The sequence below is a fragment of the Folsomia candida genome, unplaced genomic scaffold, assembly GCF_002217175.1.
Source record: "Folsomia candida strain VU population unplaced genomic scaffold, ASM221717v1 Fcan01_Sc001, whole genome shotgun sequence".
NCBI lineage: Eukaryota > Metazoa > Arthropoda > Collembola > Entomobryomorpha > Isotomidae > Folsomia > Folsomia candida.
The window spans coordinates 28,115,416-28,134,288 of NW_019091193.1; the positions used below are offsets into that span (position 1 = coordinate 28,115,416).

Below are 18,873 nucleotides of genomic sequence, written 5' to 3' on the forward strand. Positions count from 1 at the left end.
TGCTACCACTGCACTTCTACTACGCAAAAAGTGTCCCAAGTTCGTCGTTGTTTATGATAAACTAACTTGTTGGTGAACTACTAACTAATACACACGGGACGGTACGTGTAAAATTCAATTCACTGTGCTTCTGCTGCTGGATAAAGAAGTTGACCAAGTTTTGTCTTCGTCTTCATCGCACTTACATATCTATAATTGAGCCCTCTTTGCTGAACAATCGCTCATTTCGTTCCAGTCCATTGGTCCGTCAGGTTCTGTATCGTTCTTCGTCTCACCTCGTCAACCAAGTAGTCTGATTATATCAAAATGATTCGCTCCTTCTCAACCCTGCTGAAAAGTGAGATTGGTGGGAGTGGTGTTTTTCTGAAGAGAGGAAAAGCTACGTCTCACCCAAAAACCACGTCTGGTGCGAAAATAACACCACAACAGATTTTCGACAGAGAGTCAAAATACGGGGCGCACAATTACCATCCCATCCCCGTCGCCTTGTGCAGAGGAGAAGGTGAGACATAAATTGATAAGGTTATTCTTTAAGACAAATTTCGTGGGGAAATTGAGACTGACTTTGAGGTTTGATTTCCTTCCAGGCGTCTACGTCTGGGATGTCGAGGGACGACGCTATTTCGACTTTCTGAGCGCCTACTCGGCCGTGAATCAGGGCCATTGCCATCCCAAAATCGTCGCCGCGTTGAAAGAGCAAGCCGACATTCTCACCTTGACGTCGCGAGCGTTCTATTCAGACGTGCTGGGCGAATATGAGGAGTACTTGACAAGACTGTTCGGATATGATAAGGTCCTTCCCATGAATACGGGTGAGAAAATGTGGGGGTCACATTGACATTCCTTCATAATCTTAACAATCCTCCGTCTCGGATTACTCGATTGAAAGGAAATTCCTAATTTAATCGCTTTATTAGCAGAGGGCGGATATGTATTTATTTTTAAGCTTTGATGACGACCGAAGGTCAAACTTTGTACCGTGTTCCCTAACTCGCATGGATCACCAAAATTTCAAAATATTTTTACATATTGGCAGTAATTGGCACATATTTCTAGGTTTTTAGACATAAATATTTCCGCTAAATACGGAAGTCTTTCACAAATTTTTTTCAAAAATACATATATTTTATAAATATTTCAACCATACGAGACGAAAATTTTTTGCTCAAAGAAATTTGACTACAAAAAATCCAGAGCATTATCATATATTCAAAAGTACAAATTTGTCGAAAATTCTTATTTTTATGTTTTTTCGTACATATTTCGCAAATATTTTGGCGTCTATTTTCGTAAATATGAAATACATATTTCAGCGATTTTTCGTAATTACATATCCATCCTCTGTTCATCAGTTTATTCGGTTTAATTTATTCATGCACGTTTCCCTTGCTTTGAAAAACCATTATATTTGCTTTGCATTACATAAAGTGAAATATGATCATCCCTGCATAAGAAGGAGTTGGGCATCCTGTTAACCAATATTTAATTGTCGATCGTAAAATATTTATAAATAAACTGCAACTCTCTCCCTATTCTTCCAAGTGAAGAACGAAACAATTACTTATTGTGTATACATACATAGAAAATTCAGTTGACTTACTTAATGAGCTCTCCTCCTCACTATTTGCTTGCTTAAGGGTGTAAAAATCTTACTACGCGTCAGATTTTGCACATCTATTTACTTCACTAATCTGTATTTTAAACAGGTTGAATATTTCATTTTTGCCTAATGTCAAATTTATTTTGTTCGTTGAAGAAGCAAGTTCAAGGACGTGTAGCATTTATAGCGGTGCTAATTGACTTGTATGAACAAACAGAGAGGCAGAGAAAAAAGTCTCGTGCTTACTTTTAATTACGCTAATGATGCATGGTGTCATAATTCGTAATATCTTCGTATCTCAGGAGTCGAAGGTGGCGAAACGGCGTGCAAATTGGCCCGAAAATGGGGCTACATGAAGAAAGGGATTCCCAAAAATGAGGCGAAAATAGTCTTCGTGGAGGGCAACTTTTGGGGAAGGACGATGTCCGCAATTTCAGCGTCGACAGATCCCGTTTCCTATGAAGGCTTTGGACCCTACATGCCAGGGTTTAAAATCATTCCGTATAACGATTTGGAGGTTTTGGAGGTACGGGAATTTTTACGTTTTTCAAGTTTAAAAAATCTTACATTTTAATTTAATTGGATTGCATGGAAGTTTGCTTTATTTGTCAATATTTCGAACGCTACATATTTTGTTACATATGCGTATCAAGACATGCATAGAAAAGATAAAAGAAAATGTTGTACCAATTTTTGGAAAAATTAGTCGTTATTTTGAAAATTCATAAAAATTCTTGTCATGTTTTTGACGTTGGATATTAGGGTCAAGCATTGAAGTGATAAATTTGAACGTTTGCAAACTTTTTTTATATTTTTAAATTACAAAAGTCTACATTTTGAATTTTCCCAATTTTAGCAAGCCTTGCAAGACCCGACTGTGTGCGCCTTCATGGTGGAGCCGATTCAAGGCGAGGCTGGCGTCGTCGTCCCACACGACGGTTATCTCAAAGGCGTCCGGGACATCTGCACCAGGCGAAATGTTCTCTTTATTGCGGACGAGGTGCAAACCGGACTCGCCCGCACGGGGAAAAGACTGGCCGTCGATCATGAAAATGTTCGCCCCGACATTGTCATTTTGGGGAAGGCTTTGAGCGGTGGTGTGCTACCGGTGAGTAAGGATGAAAAGTCATTGTTTCGGGTGCAAGTAAGCACTTGCACTAAATAACGGCAAGAAAGTGGTTTCTTGCAGCTACATATTTTGACCTGCTAGAAATGCAAGGCACAAGAAACTACGCCGTCGATATACTTCATAAGCGCTTGGCTCGATGGCGCATATTTCTTGCACCTCGCATTTCTTGGTTTGCTACATTTCTTGCACTGCAAAACAAGAAAAGAAAGACTGGGATAAGTGGATTGGTCTCTAAGACCGACACACCTCCAGATTTTGTTTGAGCAAAAAATAAATTGCCAAGGTCACATTGACAGAGCGGCTGACTAGTTGCATGCATTCTTCATATGCTGAATACTAATTTTTGGATGGACCCACGAACAGGTTTCTGCTGTTCTTGCGGATGACGACGTCATGCTGTGCATCCGACCTGGAGAGCATGGTTCGACTTATGGTGGCAATCCACTCGCTTGCAAGGTAGCAATGGCCGCACTCGAAGTCATGGAAGAGGAAGGATTGGCCAAAAACGCGGAAAAGATGGGTCAAGTATTACGCACTGAATTGGCCAAATTGCCATCCTCCGTCGTCAAACTCGTGAGAGGAAAAGGGCTCTTGAACGCAGTAGTGGTTGCACCAGGTAATGCATCCATAATTATATGCAAATTAGATGAGACGACCTTTCAAAAATCATAGATGACCAAAATGCTTTGCGAAAATACAACATTTAGATCCCCGTTCATCCCAAGGTATGAATTTCCAGGGGTGTTACACTCACAAAAATACAAGAATCTGCATTGAGAAGAAGTCATACGAAAATACAGGTTTTCTGAAGAAATTAACTTTTAACCGAGCTATCAAAATACATTATTTTCAGAATTTTCTAAACATAAAGTATTTTGACAGCGATAAGAAGTTAACTTCTTCACAAGACGTGTATCTTTGTATGACTTCTTCTCAATGATTTTCGTCTTTTTGTGGGTGTAACACCCCTGGAAATTCAAACCCTTGGAAGCACAGAGCTCAAAATACTGTATTTTGACCATCTCTGTTCAAAACTTAACCTTTTTTTGATTTTGACCCACAGAATTCGACGCCTGGGAAATGTGTGTTCGCCTGAAGGACAACGGACTCCTGGCCAAACCCACGCATGGCGACATTATCCGCCTTGCCCCACCCCTCACCATCAACCAGACTGAGCTGGACCAGGCCATCGCCATTATGAGTGACACCATGAAATCATACGTCCCCAAGAAGTAGATGATGGATGTCACGCGATAATCAATAATTCGGATAAGATTCGTACATACGTATTTTTCTTCGTGTCAGAAATCATTTACTTTATTGCTACATTATTATTAATTATTATTATTCTTGTCCCATCACAATTTATATTTTCGTCGTTGATCCAACATCGATCGATCAAATGACTAACTAATCTGGACCAGATTTGCATTGTCTAAGACTAAAATTGTATTTTTTTCAAGTAATAAAATTATTCTGGAATATTATCATCGTTATTATCGTGCAAGTAAAGTGCACACTTTTCCTTTACATAAATATTTATTCTTTCCGATTTGTGCTCAAAAACTGGACAGCTGCCAAGGCAAATGGAGCTGGAATTTCGACATGCACTTTTGGCTTGCGTTTCGAATTGAATAATGGTTTAATTGGTTGTTGTTGGTCAGTGTTGTTGGGGGATAAACGGGCCTCTTGTTTTCCGACTGGACAAAATAAAGACAATAAATAATTCTGAAATTTCTGATCATTTATGGAAATTTTTAATTCAATTGTTTTATTTACTGTCGCTCTCATCCATAATTTCGGCCTGTAGAAGTTCCTCCAATACATCCTCGAACGTGACGAGGCCAATGGTTTGGTAAAATGGGTCACCTTCGCCTTCGTCATTTATTTGCTGGACAAACGCCATGTGGCCCTTGTTTCCTGGAGAAAGATTATGGATTGAAAAATTGAGTAGTAAGAGAGAAGACGTTTTAAAATTATTAGGAAATCGAAATTTTGAAATATTGACCTTCTCTAAAAGTGCGGAACATGTAATCCAGTCGTGCATTCTCAAACACGAAGAACAACTGATTCTGATAATACTCAATCACAGTTTTGAGTGGAATGTTGTCGTTGGCATCCAATAAAGTGAGTTGCTTAACGTTGAGTAGACCAACAATGTTGGAACGGTCCTCCTGGTAGACGGGAATTCGAGAGTATCCTACAACAAAAACCAGCCATGAGATCTTGACTATTGATTAAGTAATTGAGCGACGGTAATTACCTTGGTATTCGATAAAAGCAAAGGTTTCAAAGTCAAGGACTGCATCGATCGGGAGCATGAAAACGGATTCAAGTCGAACCATAATGTCCTTCACCTGCAGACACAGAGAAAAAGTTGTTCGAATACTCGAGAAGAAACCGGAAGTTGAGTGTATGTATTTACACACTAACCGTTTTAGTCTTCATGTCCAATGCCCCAGAAATAATGCCAACTTCCTCAATAGCCAGACCATGATGGTCTTTCGTAACCTGGAGAAATTGAGATGTTTTAGCATGTTTTCATAAAAATTACTACAAACTGAGTTTGCACCTTTAATAATTCCTTCAATCTTTCTCGCGTATAAACATTTCCAATCTCTTCGCCCAATATCCAGTCGAGCAGTTTACTCAAAGGATACGACAATGGACAAGTGACGCACATGACGAATTTTGTAATATAAATTGTCTGGAAAGACAAATTAGCGTACATATCAACCTATAATTTTGTTCTGGATTTTTATTTATTTACATACCTTCGCTCCCACAGCCAAACCATGTCGAGAGCAGAATGTCTGAGGCAAAATCTCGCCAAAAATTACGATGGCCAGCGTGGAAGTGATAACGGCTAAAGGGGAGAAGGTGGGGATTACTTGATGCATATTGCTTCGCTTTTAATTGTGGGGGGTTGAAATTTTCGTGTCAATATTGATGCTATTTAATTTATCATATTTAGTTAATGACAGGCTCACCAATGAGTCCCGTGGTAATGTCGTCCAATAAAATGGTGAGGGTCGAGTTAAACATGACATTTCCGAAGAGGATACTGCACAGTAAGTAGTTGCCTGCATGACGGACTGGCTGCACAGTTTTGGCGTAAGCTCTTTCCTTCTCCGTCCCTGTTAAGTGGTACTGATTAGTATTACGAAAAGTAGGCAATGTTTCAGGTGCGAGCAACCGCTTGGAAGAAATAACGGGAAGAAAGTGGTTTCTTGCAGCTATTTTGACCCACAAGAAATGCAAGTCGCAAGGAACTATGCCCCGCTGCAAAAGTTCATACGACGCGTGGCTGGATATTTCTGGCAGTTTCTTGCACCTCACATTTCTTGTGCTTCTTGCTTTGCAGTGCAAGAAATGTAGCAAACCCGCAAGAAACGGAACATTGGTATGTACTAAGAAATGTAGGATTGATAAGAAGAAAACTTGTGGAACTTTACCCGTTTTTTCTATAATTTTCAGCTCTGTTATATCCATCGCCATGAGACCTGAGTGGAGTACAAATAAGACAATCTGTTAACATTAATGTCATTCCATATTTACTCCAACTCACCTAAATTGAGGCCAGAAAAGAGACCCGATAAGAGCAGAAGTGTCACGAGGAGGAGAATGTGAGCCCATAGTGGGAGCCAATTAACGGAAGATTTCATCGAGACAAACTCCTCCGTCCCTTGATGCACCCATGGCGTCGAATCTGCGTATTTAGCAACAACCCATTTATTTCGCCCACAACAGAAAGCACAACCTCCTCACGCGTACCACTATCCTTCGCACAAAGATAAAACCTCTGGTTTGTATAGTTTAATCGGGGCAGACTAATTTTAACAGTAGCAGAGTATCGCTTCTTATCATGTCGGATCGTGTCGTTGAGTGGATGGTCAATCTAAAAACGAAAAATAATTAGTCACAAATTTTCTCACAATTTTTTTTTAGACAATCACGCACCACAAATGACCTCGTCGACGACAGGAAATCTGTTGTATAAAAAAATTAGTAAAAAAACCCCTAGATTTCGTCATTTTCTCATCAATTTATTCACAACCCGCTTACCACAATCCGACCCCGCTTTCCTCACATCAGTGACAAACTTGACGACCATATTTGGTCCAAATCCCTCCCCAAAGAGGCGAATCACTGCCTCCGACTCGGCCACAATTACAGACACGGCATTCTCATAGGTCACCGGCTTGGTCGACTCTTCCACTCGAAGGGCGTGTACCCTTGGGAAGAGGGACGCCGCCCCAAGGGACGACTCTAGGAGGTCATCCCTCCCCAAAAGTGACGACTCCTCGTCACCCTCGTCCACCCCATGATCACGACCTGACTCTAACTGTATCACGGTGACATTCGTGCTCACTCGATCCGTCTCATTGTGACCGTACGCGTAGAACGGGTGAGGATGCGACTCGATGCCATGATTCTCCAGTCTTGACGACGCGGCTTGGACGGAGGCTGGCGTGACCGGTGAGATAAAACCCGTCGTCGTGAGGATAAGAAGTAGTGCGAAAATGCGGGGGAAGAAATTGCAAAGTTTTCTCCACGAGAGTGGCGTGTCAACCATGTCGCGTCGGTGTGGGTGAAGAAGTGAGTCAAGTGAGGATTAAGGAGCCTACGTATCACTTAACCGGAGCGAGTTGGTTAATACACGATGGATAATTGGGAACAATTTATAATTCAGAGTGGATCGTGGGAGAGATATCGTCTCCTCATGTACACTTTGTTCAAAAGGAGTATTCAAGTCACAGCTCGGGTAATCTGGTAAACTCTTTTGGGAGAATAACAGGCCAGCCAAGTCAACTTATTTATTTGAGTGACACGAACTCTAATGGTTTGATGGATGTATGTGTAGCACAGGAGCTTATTGCATATTCCATCATCCGTTCTTCTTGCAAGTAGTAGAAAGTCATGCATTTTGATAACAAATTTTGAATAAGTAGATAGGAAACCTATACCTGCGTAGAAGAAGAGCCGTCGTCAGTCTGCCTAGAAGAAACACAAGGAAGAAGAAGACAGTGTTTGCATATCAGAGAATGCACGGGGCTAAGTTATGGTTTTGCTGAATTTTTTTTTGCACAGTATTTTTGCATATTTGTGGTCCTTGGTTTAAAATAGAGGATAGGTTGGGAAATGTGGGGATTTTAATCCCGTTTAGTTGCATCATGGGAGAATATGTAAATAAGTGGACAAACTGGATGAGTCATTATTGTCAAGTCCAAGGTTTCCTAGAGGGTCAAAAGATGGAAAAACCCATGTTTTCGTTATACCGTCACCAGAGCATTAAATTGCTCAAATTTAGAAACATTTTAGTCTTTTTCTATCATTAATCTCATTTTTGCAAAATTTTGATTTCATAAATATTTACAGCTACATAAACTAAAAATGAACTAAGTAAACTAACTAAGATTCATTTATTTATGTATGTATGGATTTGAAAATGTTGAAAAATGTGGCCGAAATTGTACACAATACATATTATAAATTTTCACATTGTGTTCTGTTAATCCTCTTATCGCACCTTTACTTAGAAATTCCGAGAGCATCCTGCTGCAAACGATTTTAGAATATTAAAGACCCAAATCAATCCAATTAGTTTAATATTGTTTGTCTCAAGTTGAACTCCACGTTTGACGGTGCACATGTCACAATGCACGTCGTTCATTACAGTATTATTTACTCACGTAAATCTTTGTTCAAAGATCAGAGAACTGTAATTCGGTTAAGAATGAAAAAAAATATTCGTAAATATTTTAAACCAAAATAAAGAATACACAGAATTTTAAAATAACTCCTCAGAGATGAGAAATGATTAAAAATGTGCTGATTTTGAGTCCTATGTTCCCCACAAAGATAATGTTTTAATATATAATTTGTTTTATTTCCTAATAAATACATAACACTTTTTACATATTCTCAATGTGGCCTTATGTATTTACTAACTAGCCAGCTATTTAAATACATATATACTTTGCTTTATAATGTACATACACGACGATGATGATTAACTAGATCACGATTCATTAAAGAAAAAAAGTCTGACTATTTGGAATTTTTTATAACACGAAATCATAATATGAAAAATAAAAAAAAACAGTCTGATGATGATTGGTACATACACAAAATCTTTTAAAAAACGAGTTGTAAAATGTGATGGATGAGCTTCGATTTTACTACCCTTGCCTCTCGAGTTTTTAAAGCAAGCAAAAAAATAATATGGAAATTAAATTCGCATTTTCATTGTGACAAAAAATATGACTTTTTCCAGTACAAAAAAGGTTGGAAGACAAAAATTACGGAAAAAGGAACAGCAACTTTAAAAAAAGACGGATCAATTGTTGCCAATCTATTTACTAATGGTGACGAGGGAAGGTCATGTACATGTCATTTTTGGTTATTTTTAATTTCAAATTGTATCGATTTGTGAATATTTTGTTGCTGCCTTCAATTTTTGAGCAATTGGAAATCATGACGAGAAAAGTTAGTGATTTTTTTTTCAAAAGTTTATCCGTGTTAGTCAAGTGAATGAAGTGAAATTCTGGAAAATGGAAAATAAAAATCTGTCCACTTTTTTGTGACGATCGTCCAAGACTAAAAAAAATATTCACAATAATTTGCTCGTCTCTTCGGCATCCTCTCCATGAGCTCGACCGTTATGGTTCGTTTCGTTGCTTGATGCGGGTATCGTGGACAATCTGTTGCAGGAAGAGGCACCCGTTCCGCTATGAATCCCACCGTTATTTTCCCCTATGGCGACGAGGGACGTTTTCCTGCTCGCTGGTTCTGTGTCAGTACCGAATTTGTAGGTTTTGAAACTTTCGTCTCTCTGGAAAAGTGTAAAATTAAGTTAATGCATATTTTGCCCATATTTATTTACCAAGTATTTCAAATTTTGCGAATTTATGTGCAATTATTTCATATCACTTACCGACATGCGGGGCCGTCTACTTGACTCTGACGTGTTGTCCTCCTCTCCAGCTGCACCTCTTTCCAAGACCTGGAAGACAGAAAAAGTAGTGACGGGTGGTCAATTTTACTCTAATTTAACTTTCCGAACCTTGTCAATTTCATCTCGCCAATTTTTATTCTGAATCTTGGACGGGTCGGCGTTACTCCGTTCGATAACCGTGGCCAGCATGGCGGCCTTGTAGGCACTGAACTTCATCATTAAATAGTGCAAGTCAGTCGCCACGCGGACCGTGTAGTCGGGGATAAAGGTGCGTCGTTTCGGTTTGAAGAGTGATGATGAGCAGGAAGAATCCCCCCTTTCGGAGGTCGGGGTTGGCGAGGTGGCTCCACTTTCTGCGCAGCATGAGATTGACACCAATTTTAATCAAAATCGGAGAGCATACGCCATTGCTATTAGAAAAAGTAGTACTTACGTTCCTGAGCTAACTCTGAGATAAAGAAATCCTTCCCGAACGTTGTGAATGCGCCACTTTCATAGGTCAAGTTTTCTTTTCCGACGGTAACCTCGACGCGTCCTTCCAAAACCATGACGAAATACTCGGATGGCTTGCCCTGTGAAAACGTAAGGTCAATATTTGTGTAAGTTTGGACGATTTTTCCTTCTTTTGGGGAACTTGATACTCACCGATTCGTAAAGGTACATCTCTGGGAGGTGCTGATTCCCCTTATCTTTTGGCATTTTTATGTACTGGGCACACCCACGAACGAGCCGTTGCAGAATGGCGACGGAAAGCCACTCTTTCTTGAAGGGTTCGACACCTGTGGGAACGAAACGACGAGGATTTTATAATTTTGCAATTTAATTTTCCATAATATTTAAATTTTATACTTGTGCTCAAAAATTGGACAGCTGCCAACGCCAATGGGGCTGGAATTTCGACACGAACTTTTGGTTTGCGCTTAGAATCGAATGGTTTTATGGGTTCGCGTTTGTTGTTGGGGGCTAAGCGTGCTTCTTGCTTTCCGACTGGATAAAATAAAAATATACAATGAATGATTCCGAAATTCCTGATTATTTGTGTAAATTATAGTTTAATTATTTTATTTACTGTCGCTCTCATCCATAATTTCGGCCTGTAGAAGTTCCTCCAATACATCCTCGAACGTGACGAGACCAATGGTTTGGTAGAACGGGTCGCCTTCGCCTTCGTCATTTATTTGCTGGACAAACGCCATGTGGCCCTTGTTTCCTAGAATGAAAAAAATTGAGATTTAATAAAAAGTTCTCGAATTATTTGGAAATTTCAAAATATTGATCGTAAATATTGACCTTCTCTAAAAGTGCGGAACATGTAATCCAGTCGTGCGTTCTCAAACACGAAGAACAACTGATTCTGATAATACTCAATCACAGTTTTGAGTGGAATGTTGTCGTTGGCATCCAATAAAGTGAGTTGCTTAACGTTGAGTAGCCCAACAATGTTGGAACGGTCCTCCTGGTAGACGGGAATTCGAGAGTATCCTACAACAAAACTCAGCCATGAGATCTTGACTATTGATTAAATAATTGAGCGACAGTAATTACCTTGGTATTCGATAAAAGCAAAGGTTTCAAAGTCAAGGACTGCATCGATCGGAAGCATGAAAACGGATTCAAGTCGAACCATAATGTCCTTCACCTGCAGACACAGAGAAAAAGTTGTTCGAATACTCGAGAAGAAACCGGAAGTTGAGTGTATGTATTTACACACTAACCGTTTTAGTCTTCATGTCCAATGCCCCAGAAATAATGCCAACTTCCTCAATTGCCAGACCGTGATGATCTTTCGTAACCTGGAGAAAATGGAGATTTTTTAACACATTTTCATACAAATTCCGCAAAAATTACTAGAAATTGAGTTCCCACCCGTAATAATTCCTTCAATCTTTCTCGCGTATAAACACTTCCAATTTCTTCGCCTAATATCCGGTCAAGAATCTTACTTAAAGGATACGCCAATGGACAAGTGATGCACATGAAGAACTTTGTGACGTAAATGGTCTGCAAAAAGATATTCACGTCAACTCAACAAACTGTAATTTCTTTTTTGAAACAACCGAATAAAATCTAATTATTCACCTTCGCTCCAACAGCTAACCCATGTCTGGAACAGATCGCTTGCTAATAATAATTAATATTTATATTTATTAATTATATTATTAATTATAATAAAATCAATTATATTATTATAATTACAGGAATTATCTCCCCAAAAATTACGATGGCCAGGGTTGACATCATAATTGCAATGAGTCCCGATGTCAAGTCGTCAACCAATATTGTGAGGGACGCGTTGACCAAAACGTTGCTGAAGAGCAGGCAGCAGAGGAGGAAGTTGCCGTGATTTCGTACCTGCGTTTTATTTATTTGCCCGTTTATTACTTGTCAATTATTACAATGCAAGGAATCAGAAAATATGCTTAATAGAAATTAAAGAAATGAATTTTGTTTTAAAAAATAATTAAATTTTGAGACAAATTCGATTATGCAAATGGTCCATACGGGTGCAATGGCGGCGGCATAGCTGCGTTCGTCCAAGGTGCCAGTGTTGATAATTATCTTGAGGTCGGTCTTGTTGAGACTCATGAGCCCGAGGTTGAGGCCGGAGAAGAGGCCGGAGAGGGCGAGGAGGGTGGAGAGCAGGAGGAAGTGCAGCCACAGGGGAAGCATCGCCTTGTACAGCTTGATGACCAACCAGGGCTCGGGCATCGCCGTCTCACCATCGAGGACGATTTCCCCTTGGCGAACGAAGCTGGGCGAGGATGAGGAGTTGAGGCAGATGAAGATCTCGTCAAGTTCTCCGTAGCGGGGGAGGGTGATGTGGACGATGGCGGAGGTCCCAGTGGGGGCGATGTTGGTGACCTGGGGGGTCAAACAATGCGTAAATAGGTGGCAAGGCAATCGTGTGGTTATTAAATTGACCACTGGTTAACGTAGGACTCGATGATTCATCGCCAAAATCAGAACATGTCAACTTACTGACTACAAATTTGACGTCCAGAATTTTAAAACAAATTCCCAGAGCTGAGAAATGATTAAAAATGTGCTAATTTTCACCATTTTGGCGATAAGCCATCGAGTCTTACGTTTAGTTTTTGGCAATGGAGGAAATCAGATGCATGCATTTTTATCTGTCTCATTTGATTAATTATGCAAATGCTGAATTGTGCAGCAAGTTGATGAGGTTGACCTACTTTGACGGGCATCTCGCGATTACTGGGGTCATCACATTTATGGAATTTCGACACTTTGAAGAAAGTCGTGTCGTCGAACCTCCCATAAAGTCGGATTTTGAGTGGCGTCCCCTCCAAAATGTGCGGCGAGCTGGAGTCGTCATACTCGACACGTTTCTTGTCCGACTCATACTCGAAACTCATTCCAATCACGTGGACCGGTGGCTGCGTAGCACAGTCACATTTTTGACGTGACGACGACGATGACGACGACGGCAAAATCTGCTGTTGGATGACCTTCTGGGTCCGGGGTAACAATTTCTTGCCATGACTGAAATTAAGGGGACATTTTATTTAAATTAGTGGAGATTTTACATACATCATATTTACATTATTTCAGGTTAACCTGACGTCTGTCAAATTGTCGTCACATTTTACTTATCACAAACCAACATATAACTCGTTGGAACAATAACATGTCACAAATTCTGCATTAATTTAGTTCAATCTATCCTCGTCCGCATGCAAACCAGTTATTTCTGGATATGATTCATATGATTTAAACTTTTGGACAGATATTTTTATCTCATTTTCTTGTTTAATTAAGGAGATTAAACGTAATGGAGTCGGGAATATTCATCGGCACGAATGAACGACTTCTTTATTATTTAGTGCACCAGGTAATAATTCCGGAGGTAATTTAATCCCAGCTTCACGCATCACTGTGAGAATATAATGGGGATCAAGTGAAGCTTGCTCTATATGCGCGGATATAATTAACGATTATTATTTTTACTAATGTGTCATGATTGTAAACAAGGAATGAAATTCGTCACGGCTTCACGAAGCTTGTTGGACTCGCACATATTTACATATGCATTTACATATTATGCAATTTAATTTGGTGATGTGGTGTCGCCTCACTCACGGCCTGTAACATATGTACAAGTGCTAAATAAAATATGTACAATAGATTTTTATGTGGTTTTACTCTAATTTATGAACTTGCCGTGTTTTAGGCATTTTTAGAAGGTCACATTGAACAAATAGATTTGATATCCTGAACACAAACAAGGTCGTAAACACGTTTACACGTTTAAAAATGGAATTTACAAAAAACATGCTAAAACTCCGAAACGGGTATTTTTATTTGCGTGAGTAATGTAATGTAACCAAAAATGATAAAAAATTAAGTCATGACACGTGACACGCAAACATATGCCACGAGATTAAATGAAACTTTTAATAAACCCTATCAATCAACCAGTAATGTAATTTGAGCCGTCATTGCGTTACGTCAGGTCAGGAAAAAATGCACTTTCTCACCTACTTTGTCCCATATTTGTAAACATTTTGTGCGAAAATGAATGAACTAATTAATTAACGACTTTCTCTCAAATTTCCTCACCTTTCAATTTCTACCGATCCGCCGTCAAACTCGTCCGAAGACAAGGGCAAATCCTGCCTCGGGTAGAAATCATCCGCAGAAGTGCTGTCTTCCGTGCTGGTCGGGTGCTTGTTGGCCTCATTTGCATCGGGCGAGGGCTGAGTGATGGGCACTATTTCCTGGAGGAAGTGGTGGCGTTGTTGCGGGGTGTACAATTCACGGGCATCTACAACCGGGTAGAGGACACAGGTCACGATGAGCAGGATGATGCGGACCGATGATGAAGATCCCATCGTGCAAGGAGAGAAGGATTATTACTTGGCAGAGGGGTATTTATAACTTTGTCGTCGGGGGTGGGTGTGGTTGTGGGGTGGCGCTTTTCACTTTTGCTCGATAGTCACAAAAGTTTTTCTTCCTTTGGGACAGGGGAACGAGCTTGGTTTTCGTCAGGACAAAAAGTTGTTGTAATAGTCTTTGCGTTGCGAAGGGAAGATTGAGACGATTGTGGGGTAGGAAATAAGAGACATAATTGAGAAGAATTATGGTTTTATTAACCGCAGTATTTTATTTTCTGATGGAATGAATGCTCTTCGGACTGCTTCTTTGTTGAGTTAATACAAATTATAACTAAATATACTTCACTTTCACTCACTTCAGGTAAATTTTTAGTAATTCGGGGCGGTTTTGAGTTCTTATTTTGAGCCCATAGTTTCTGGTTTCTGAAAAGAAGGATTAATTAGTGTACGTATTCACGACTTTAAGGTTACATGTCCACGTCCACGTTCTCTCCTGCACGTGGAACACACCGTGATTTTTTTGCCCGTATGTAAGAAAAGTGAGAGAAAGTGCCTGGTTTGAGGTGCTACTTGGTCGGAAGGCGTCTCACAATTGTGCGATTGTGCCTGCAAGAAAGTGGTCTTGCTCAACAAATATTTATGCTCCGTAGTCCGTGTACGGGAAGAAATCGCGGTGGTGGTGGAATTTTACATGATTTTATTTATATTTCATGCGAATTCAGCCACCAGTTTCTCAGGATTGGTGTGTATATGCAAGTACCTATATGCTTTTTTTAATTTTGAAACTGTGTCGCTCCGATTTTTCTTTGAGAAATAATTTGTCCACTAAACTTTACACTTTTATGGTCGTATCGCTAATAAGTTTTTAATCGGAGCACGAAACACTTTTCTAACAGTTAGCAAACTACCCTCCTCCTCCTCTGCTTTCTCGACCCGTTTAATTGGCATATTTCTAAATATTTGTCCCATCTCGTTCTCGTTCATTGAAATTGAAATTTAAGTCCTAAGTTGCTTTTCACTTTTTTAAAAAAAGTAGATGAACTGTTTCTTATATTTTTTATTCTGGGCTGGGGCCAACCAGATTTGACTGAACAATCGTCGTCCTCATCCTCGTCGCCCTATGCCACATGCACCCTGAACTGCTGGTCTGGTGGGTCGTGGTCAACCTGATCCTCCTCGGGTTTATGGATGGATGGATGGCTGCATGCATGTGGAGGTGGAGGTGAACGAGGGCGTCAATAGTGTGTGGAGGATTAAGTAGTAAATTAACAAAAGAGCGATAATTATCGATAAATGTTCCATCCACCGTGCCGTACCGTGCGTGATATGAAGATAATATTTAATAATAAATAAATAATAATACTACAATGTATTCATCTTAATTTAAATTGTGTTTTATTTTCACTGTTTGTCCACCATTATCCTTATCTGGTCGGGACGAAAGGACATTAAATATTGTTCTTACATTGTTCTCATCATCATCAGTCTGACTGCCTGGCTGGCTGGCCTGGCACGGGACTGGATGAGACGGCGAAACAAATAATAAGTTTACTTAAAAAAACAACAAGGGAAGAATAATAAGACCTTAAAAACAAATTGATGCAGATGTTTGGAATGATTTTAGTACTTATTCTTTGTGAAAAGCCGTCAGTTAGGTTAGTTATTCAATTGAAGTCAAGTGGTGGTGGTGGTGGTGGGGATGATAAGGTGAATAACATGGATGGACAATCATACAGGGATATTTAGTATCTATCTAATCACGTTACGTAATAAAGTTTATGTATGGATGTACTTGTGTGTGTAGAAAAAAATGCAATAAAATCAAACTAACTGGTTTCAAAGTAAATTATCTCATTCACAATTTGGTTTATGTTTTGGGTATGTAGTTATCTAGAAATTTGGTGAGTCAATCCATCATAATGTTGAGCTAGGTCCTGTATTCCATTGTGAGAATTCAGTAAAATTTAGACTCTCACGACTAACATGAGATGAGGACTGGGCAGTAATAGGTCAATTGTATAAATATGCATAAGCGTAAATACGGAATAAGAGGAAATTTATCGCACTGCGAAGTAGTGTCAAATTTTGTTTGGCCGGATTTCGAACTGAGGATTAGAAATTAATGTAATTTTTTCCACTGAGGAAGAGGGAATTATTGATCATGGATCTTTCAGATATGGAAAAATTGAGACGATAGGAATATTTTAGTCATGAAACTGACATAATGCTTATTATGCAATTTAGTGCCTCAATACATAAATTGAACTTGTAAGGACTGGAATATTACATATCCTCACCATCGCACTTTGTTTGTTTGTACAACGTAAATTTACCAGGAAATTGGCCCCCAGAGTGGACACATAATTTCCATAATGCTTCCCCAATAATACCAAGTGTCGCTATATATATACCAACAACCAGGCCATAAACAAACAACAATTAAGTCGAATGTCATTCATATGTACACCCCGTTTCTCTCGCTGCTAATAAATGAATGCATTACATTAACTATTCAACCACTTGGGGTCAAATTTCACCCGAAGTTTAGGAAGTCGATAGACAAACACAAACTAAACTGAGAAATCGTCTCCACTTTTAGCAGGAATTGTTGCCTAAAGTGCGCACAAGTTCGTTGTACTCGCATCGATTAAGCGGTGACATGACATCCATATGTTGACATATCTAGATGGTAAAAAAACAGTGAAGGGGACTTACCGGATCAATAAACTTTTGCCTGCATCAATAAATCCGTTGACCAACCAACTTTCCACGTGACGGGATGTTTTTCTTCTTGATGTTTTATCGTTTCCTGTTCTCTTTGAAAATTCTTGATCTCTCGACTTCAAATTTCATTCATTTGCGACAAAATAAAATAGTAAAACGGGATGGAAATAAAATGGGTCGACTTGGAAAAAATATTTTTATGATGACGATGCGTAGTAATTCGTGTATTATTATTATTATTACTTTTGCGTAAGACACTGCACCTGCACCACTGCACGAACCAACTTTCACTTCCAAACAGAATTAAAATAGCCCGAAGAAAACGACACAGTCGTCAATAACAATATTCTCATTTTGATTTCTTCACACTTGCACTGAAGCACGGGATTAATTATTATGCGTGACACTGCAGGGCGACAGGATAACATTATTATTATTAATTATTAACGTGATTAACTTTTAGTTGGTTGGTTTTCAAATTCAGGTGACAATTTGAGCCTCCACGAAGATCTACTGTCCACCAGACTGGCGAGATGATGCGAAATACTGCACCCTTTATACTGCGTCCATATTTATCAATTGTTGCACTTTTCACTCCTTTTCACCTCGTCTTTCGCACAAAATCTGCTATATTTTACATTTTGATAAGCTATTCTAGAATCACATTTAATGAGAGATAAGTAATAACATGCAACGCCACTCCCACCACGAAAAACACAGAGCTAAGTTACCATGTAACGTTTTATGCTTCCGGGGTATGAATTTCGTTTCGTTTATTCATTAAATTTGTAGATTTCCATCAATAATTGTGTTACTAAATTATGTACGATATATCTGTTTAGCGATTTTTATTAGCGATATCCATGCACCTATCTATTCGAACTCTGGACTAATCATGACGAGTGCGAGTGACGTGACGATGGAATTACTATTATTATGCGGGCAACAAAGAAATATATTATGCAGCGTATGGCGAGATTCCTTTTCTTAATTTCAACGTTTATATGAGAAAATACGGATTCAGGTAGTATAATTTTGGTGACTAATAAGTCTACAATTTGGTTACGAATTGTTCTAGAATATTTCTGGGGAAATTTCTATTTTAACGAGATGGGAGCTAAATAAAGGAAAAAATCGTCGCCTTGGTCTTTGTCCCACTGAAATATTTCCGAGTAGGACAGGACAAAACCCCGCATAATGTGGAATAGTGTAGGCACAAATGTACGCGCATGGCTCGTCCTATTGATTCAACGAGGACGACTTCTGTACCGTCCAGAAATATATCCATCCGGAAAAGTGAGGTGGGAACATACGTACCGCATAGAGAAAAACCCGAGTCGGAGGATTCGGTTTTATTTTTTTCGCATCATCTGCATTTTTCAGTAGGTAACTTCCTCGCAGTGGTGGCAGCGTCATCATCATTATTTTCATGGAAATCATCCCATTATCATTTCATTGTTTTAAACAGTTGCAAAATTTAGATTAAAATGGTTGGTTGGGGATCTTTATCAGTCACGCTTTTCTCCAACCACTTGAATAATGGGACTTGGTGTCGTGTGCAAAAAATATTTGACTCTTGCACCCGAACGTGTCAAAGTGTCACTTT

At 39.4% G+C, this 18,873-nt stretch overlaps 3 protein-coding genes across 3 annotated transcripts; 1 reads left to right on the plus strand and 2 right to left on the minus strand.

Moving 5' to 3' along the window:
* The first annotated feature begins 103 nt into the window (after positions 1-103).
* LOC110849607 (ornithine aminotransferase, mitochondrial) lies at positions 104-4,216 on the plus strand. Its single transcript, XM_022097039.2, has 6 exons — positions 104-502; positions 588-812; positions 1,903-2,126; positions 2,457-2,708; positions 3,093-3,345; positions 3,793-4,216. The coding sequence occupies exons 1-6, from the start codon at positions 307-309 to the stop codon at positions 3,963-3,965; spliced, it is 1,323 nt and encodes a 440-aa protein (XP_021952731.1). The 5' UTR covers positions 104-306; the 3' UTR covers positions 3,966-4,216.
* LOC110849597 (metal transporter CNNM4) lies at positions 4,031-7,577 on the minus strand. Its single transcript, XM_022097029.2, has 13 exons — positions 6,795-7,577; positions 6,690-6,718; positions 6,504-6,627; positions 6,298-6,438; positions 6,185-6,232; positions 5,720-5,866; positions 5,504-5,595; positions 5,302-5,436; positions 5,163-5,240; positions 4,993-5,086; positions 4,738-4,929; positions 4,509-4,649; positions 4,031-4,429 (listed from the first exon to the last, which is right to left on the minus strand). Exons 1-13 carry the CDS (start codon positions 7,303-7,305, stop codon positions 4,269-4,271), a joined length of 1,893 nt encoding a protein of 630 aa, XP_021952721.1. The 5' UTR covers positions 7,306-7,577; the 3' UTR covers positions 4,031-4,268.
* A 1,020-nt stretch (positions 7,578-8,597) lies between these two features.
* LOC110852410 (metal transporter CNNM4) lies at positions 8,598-18,437 on the minus strand. Its single transcript, XM_022100482.2, has 17 exons — positions 17,259-18,437; positions 14,269-14,966; positions 12,882-13,191; positions 12,190-12,549; positions 11,884-12,039; positions 11,767-11,808; positions 11,554-11,688; positions 11,403-11,480; positions 11,233-11,326; positions 10,978-11,169; positions 10,757-10,897; positions 10,537-10,674; positions 10,333-10,466; positions 10,121-10,259; positions 9,796-10,040; positions 9,667-9,735; positions 8,598-9,564 (listed from the first exon to the last, which is right to left on the minus strand). Exons 2-17 carry the CDS (start codon positions 14,538-14,540, stop codon positions 9,343-9,345), a joined length of 2,727 nt encoding a protein of 908 aa, XP_021956174.1. The 5' UTR covers positions 14,541-14,966; positions 17,259-18,437; the 3' UTR covers positions 8,598-9,342.
* Positions 18,438-18,873: the final 436 nt, after the last annotated feature.

What these genes read in the sequence shown, in the direction of transcription:
- LOC110852410 (XM_022100482.2), bottom strand. Translation starts at nt 14,540, where the DNA reads ATGGGATCTTCATCATCGGTCCGCATCATCCTGCTCATCGTGACCTGT. An exon ending in TGTCCAATTTTTGAGCACAA is followed by an intron (nt 10,467 to 10,536) that starts GTATAAAATTTA and finishes TCGTTCCCACAG; the next exon opens with GTGTCGAACCCTTCAAGAAA. An exon ending in GTAGACGGCCCCGCATGTCG is followed by an intron (nt 9,565 to 9,666) that starts GTAAGTGATATG and finishes ACACTTTTCCAG; the next exon opens with AGAGACGAAAGTTTCAAAAC.
- LOC110849597 (XM_022097029.2), bottom strand. Translation starts at nt 7,305, where the DNA reads ATGGTTGACACGCCACTCTCGTGGAGAAAACTTTGCAATTTCTTCCCC. An exon ending in TCTTTGTGCGAAGGATAGTG is followed by an intron (nt 6,439 to 6,503) that starts GTACGCGTGAGG and finishes CTAAATACGCAG; the next exon opens with ATTCGACGCCATGGGTGCAT. An exon ending in GTTTGGCTGTGGGAGCGAAG is followed by an intron (nt 5,437 to 5,503) that starts GTATGTAAATAA and finishes TTGTCTTTCCAG; the next exon opens with ACAATTTATATTACAAAATT.
- LOC110849607 (XM_022097039.2), top strand. Translation starts at nt 307, where the DNA reads ATGATTCGCTCCTTCTCAACCCTGCTGAAAAGTGAGATTGGTGGGAGT. An exon ending in GGTCCTTCCCATGAATACGG is followed by an intron (nt 813 to 1,902) that starts GTGAGAAAATGT and finishes TTCGTATCTCAG; the next exon opens with GAGTCGAAGGTGGCGAAACG. An exon ending in ACGATTTGGAGGTTTTGGAG is followed by an intron (nt 2,127 to 2,456) that starts GTACGGGAATTT and finishes TCCCAATTTTAG; the next exon opens with CAAGCCTTGCAAGACCCGAC.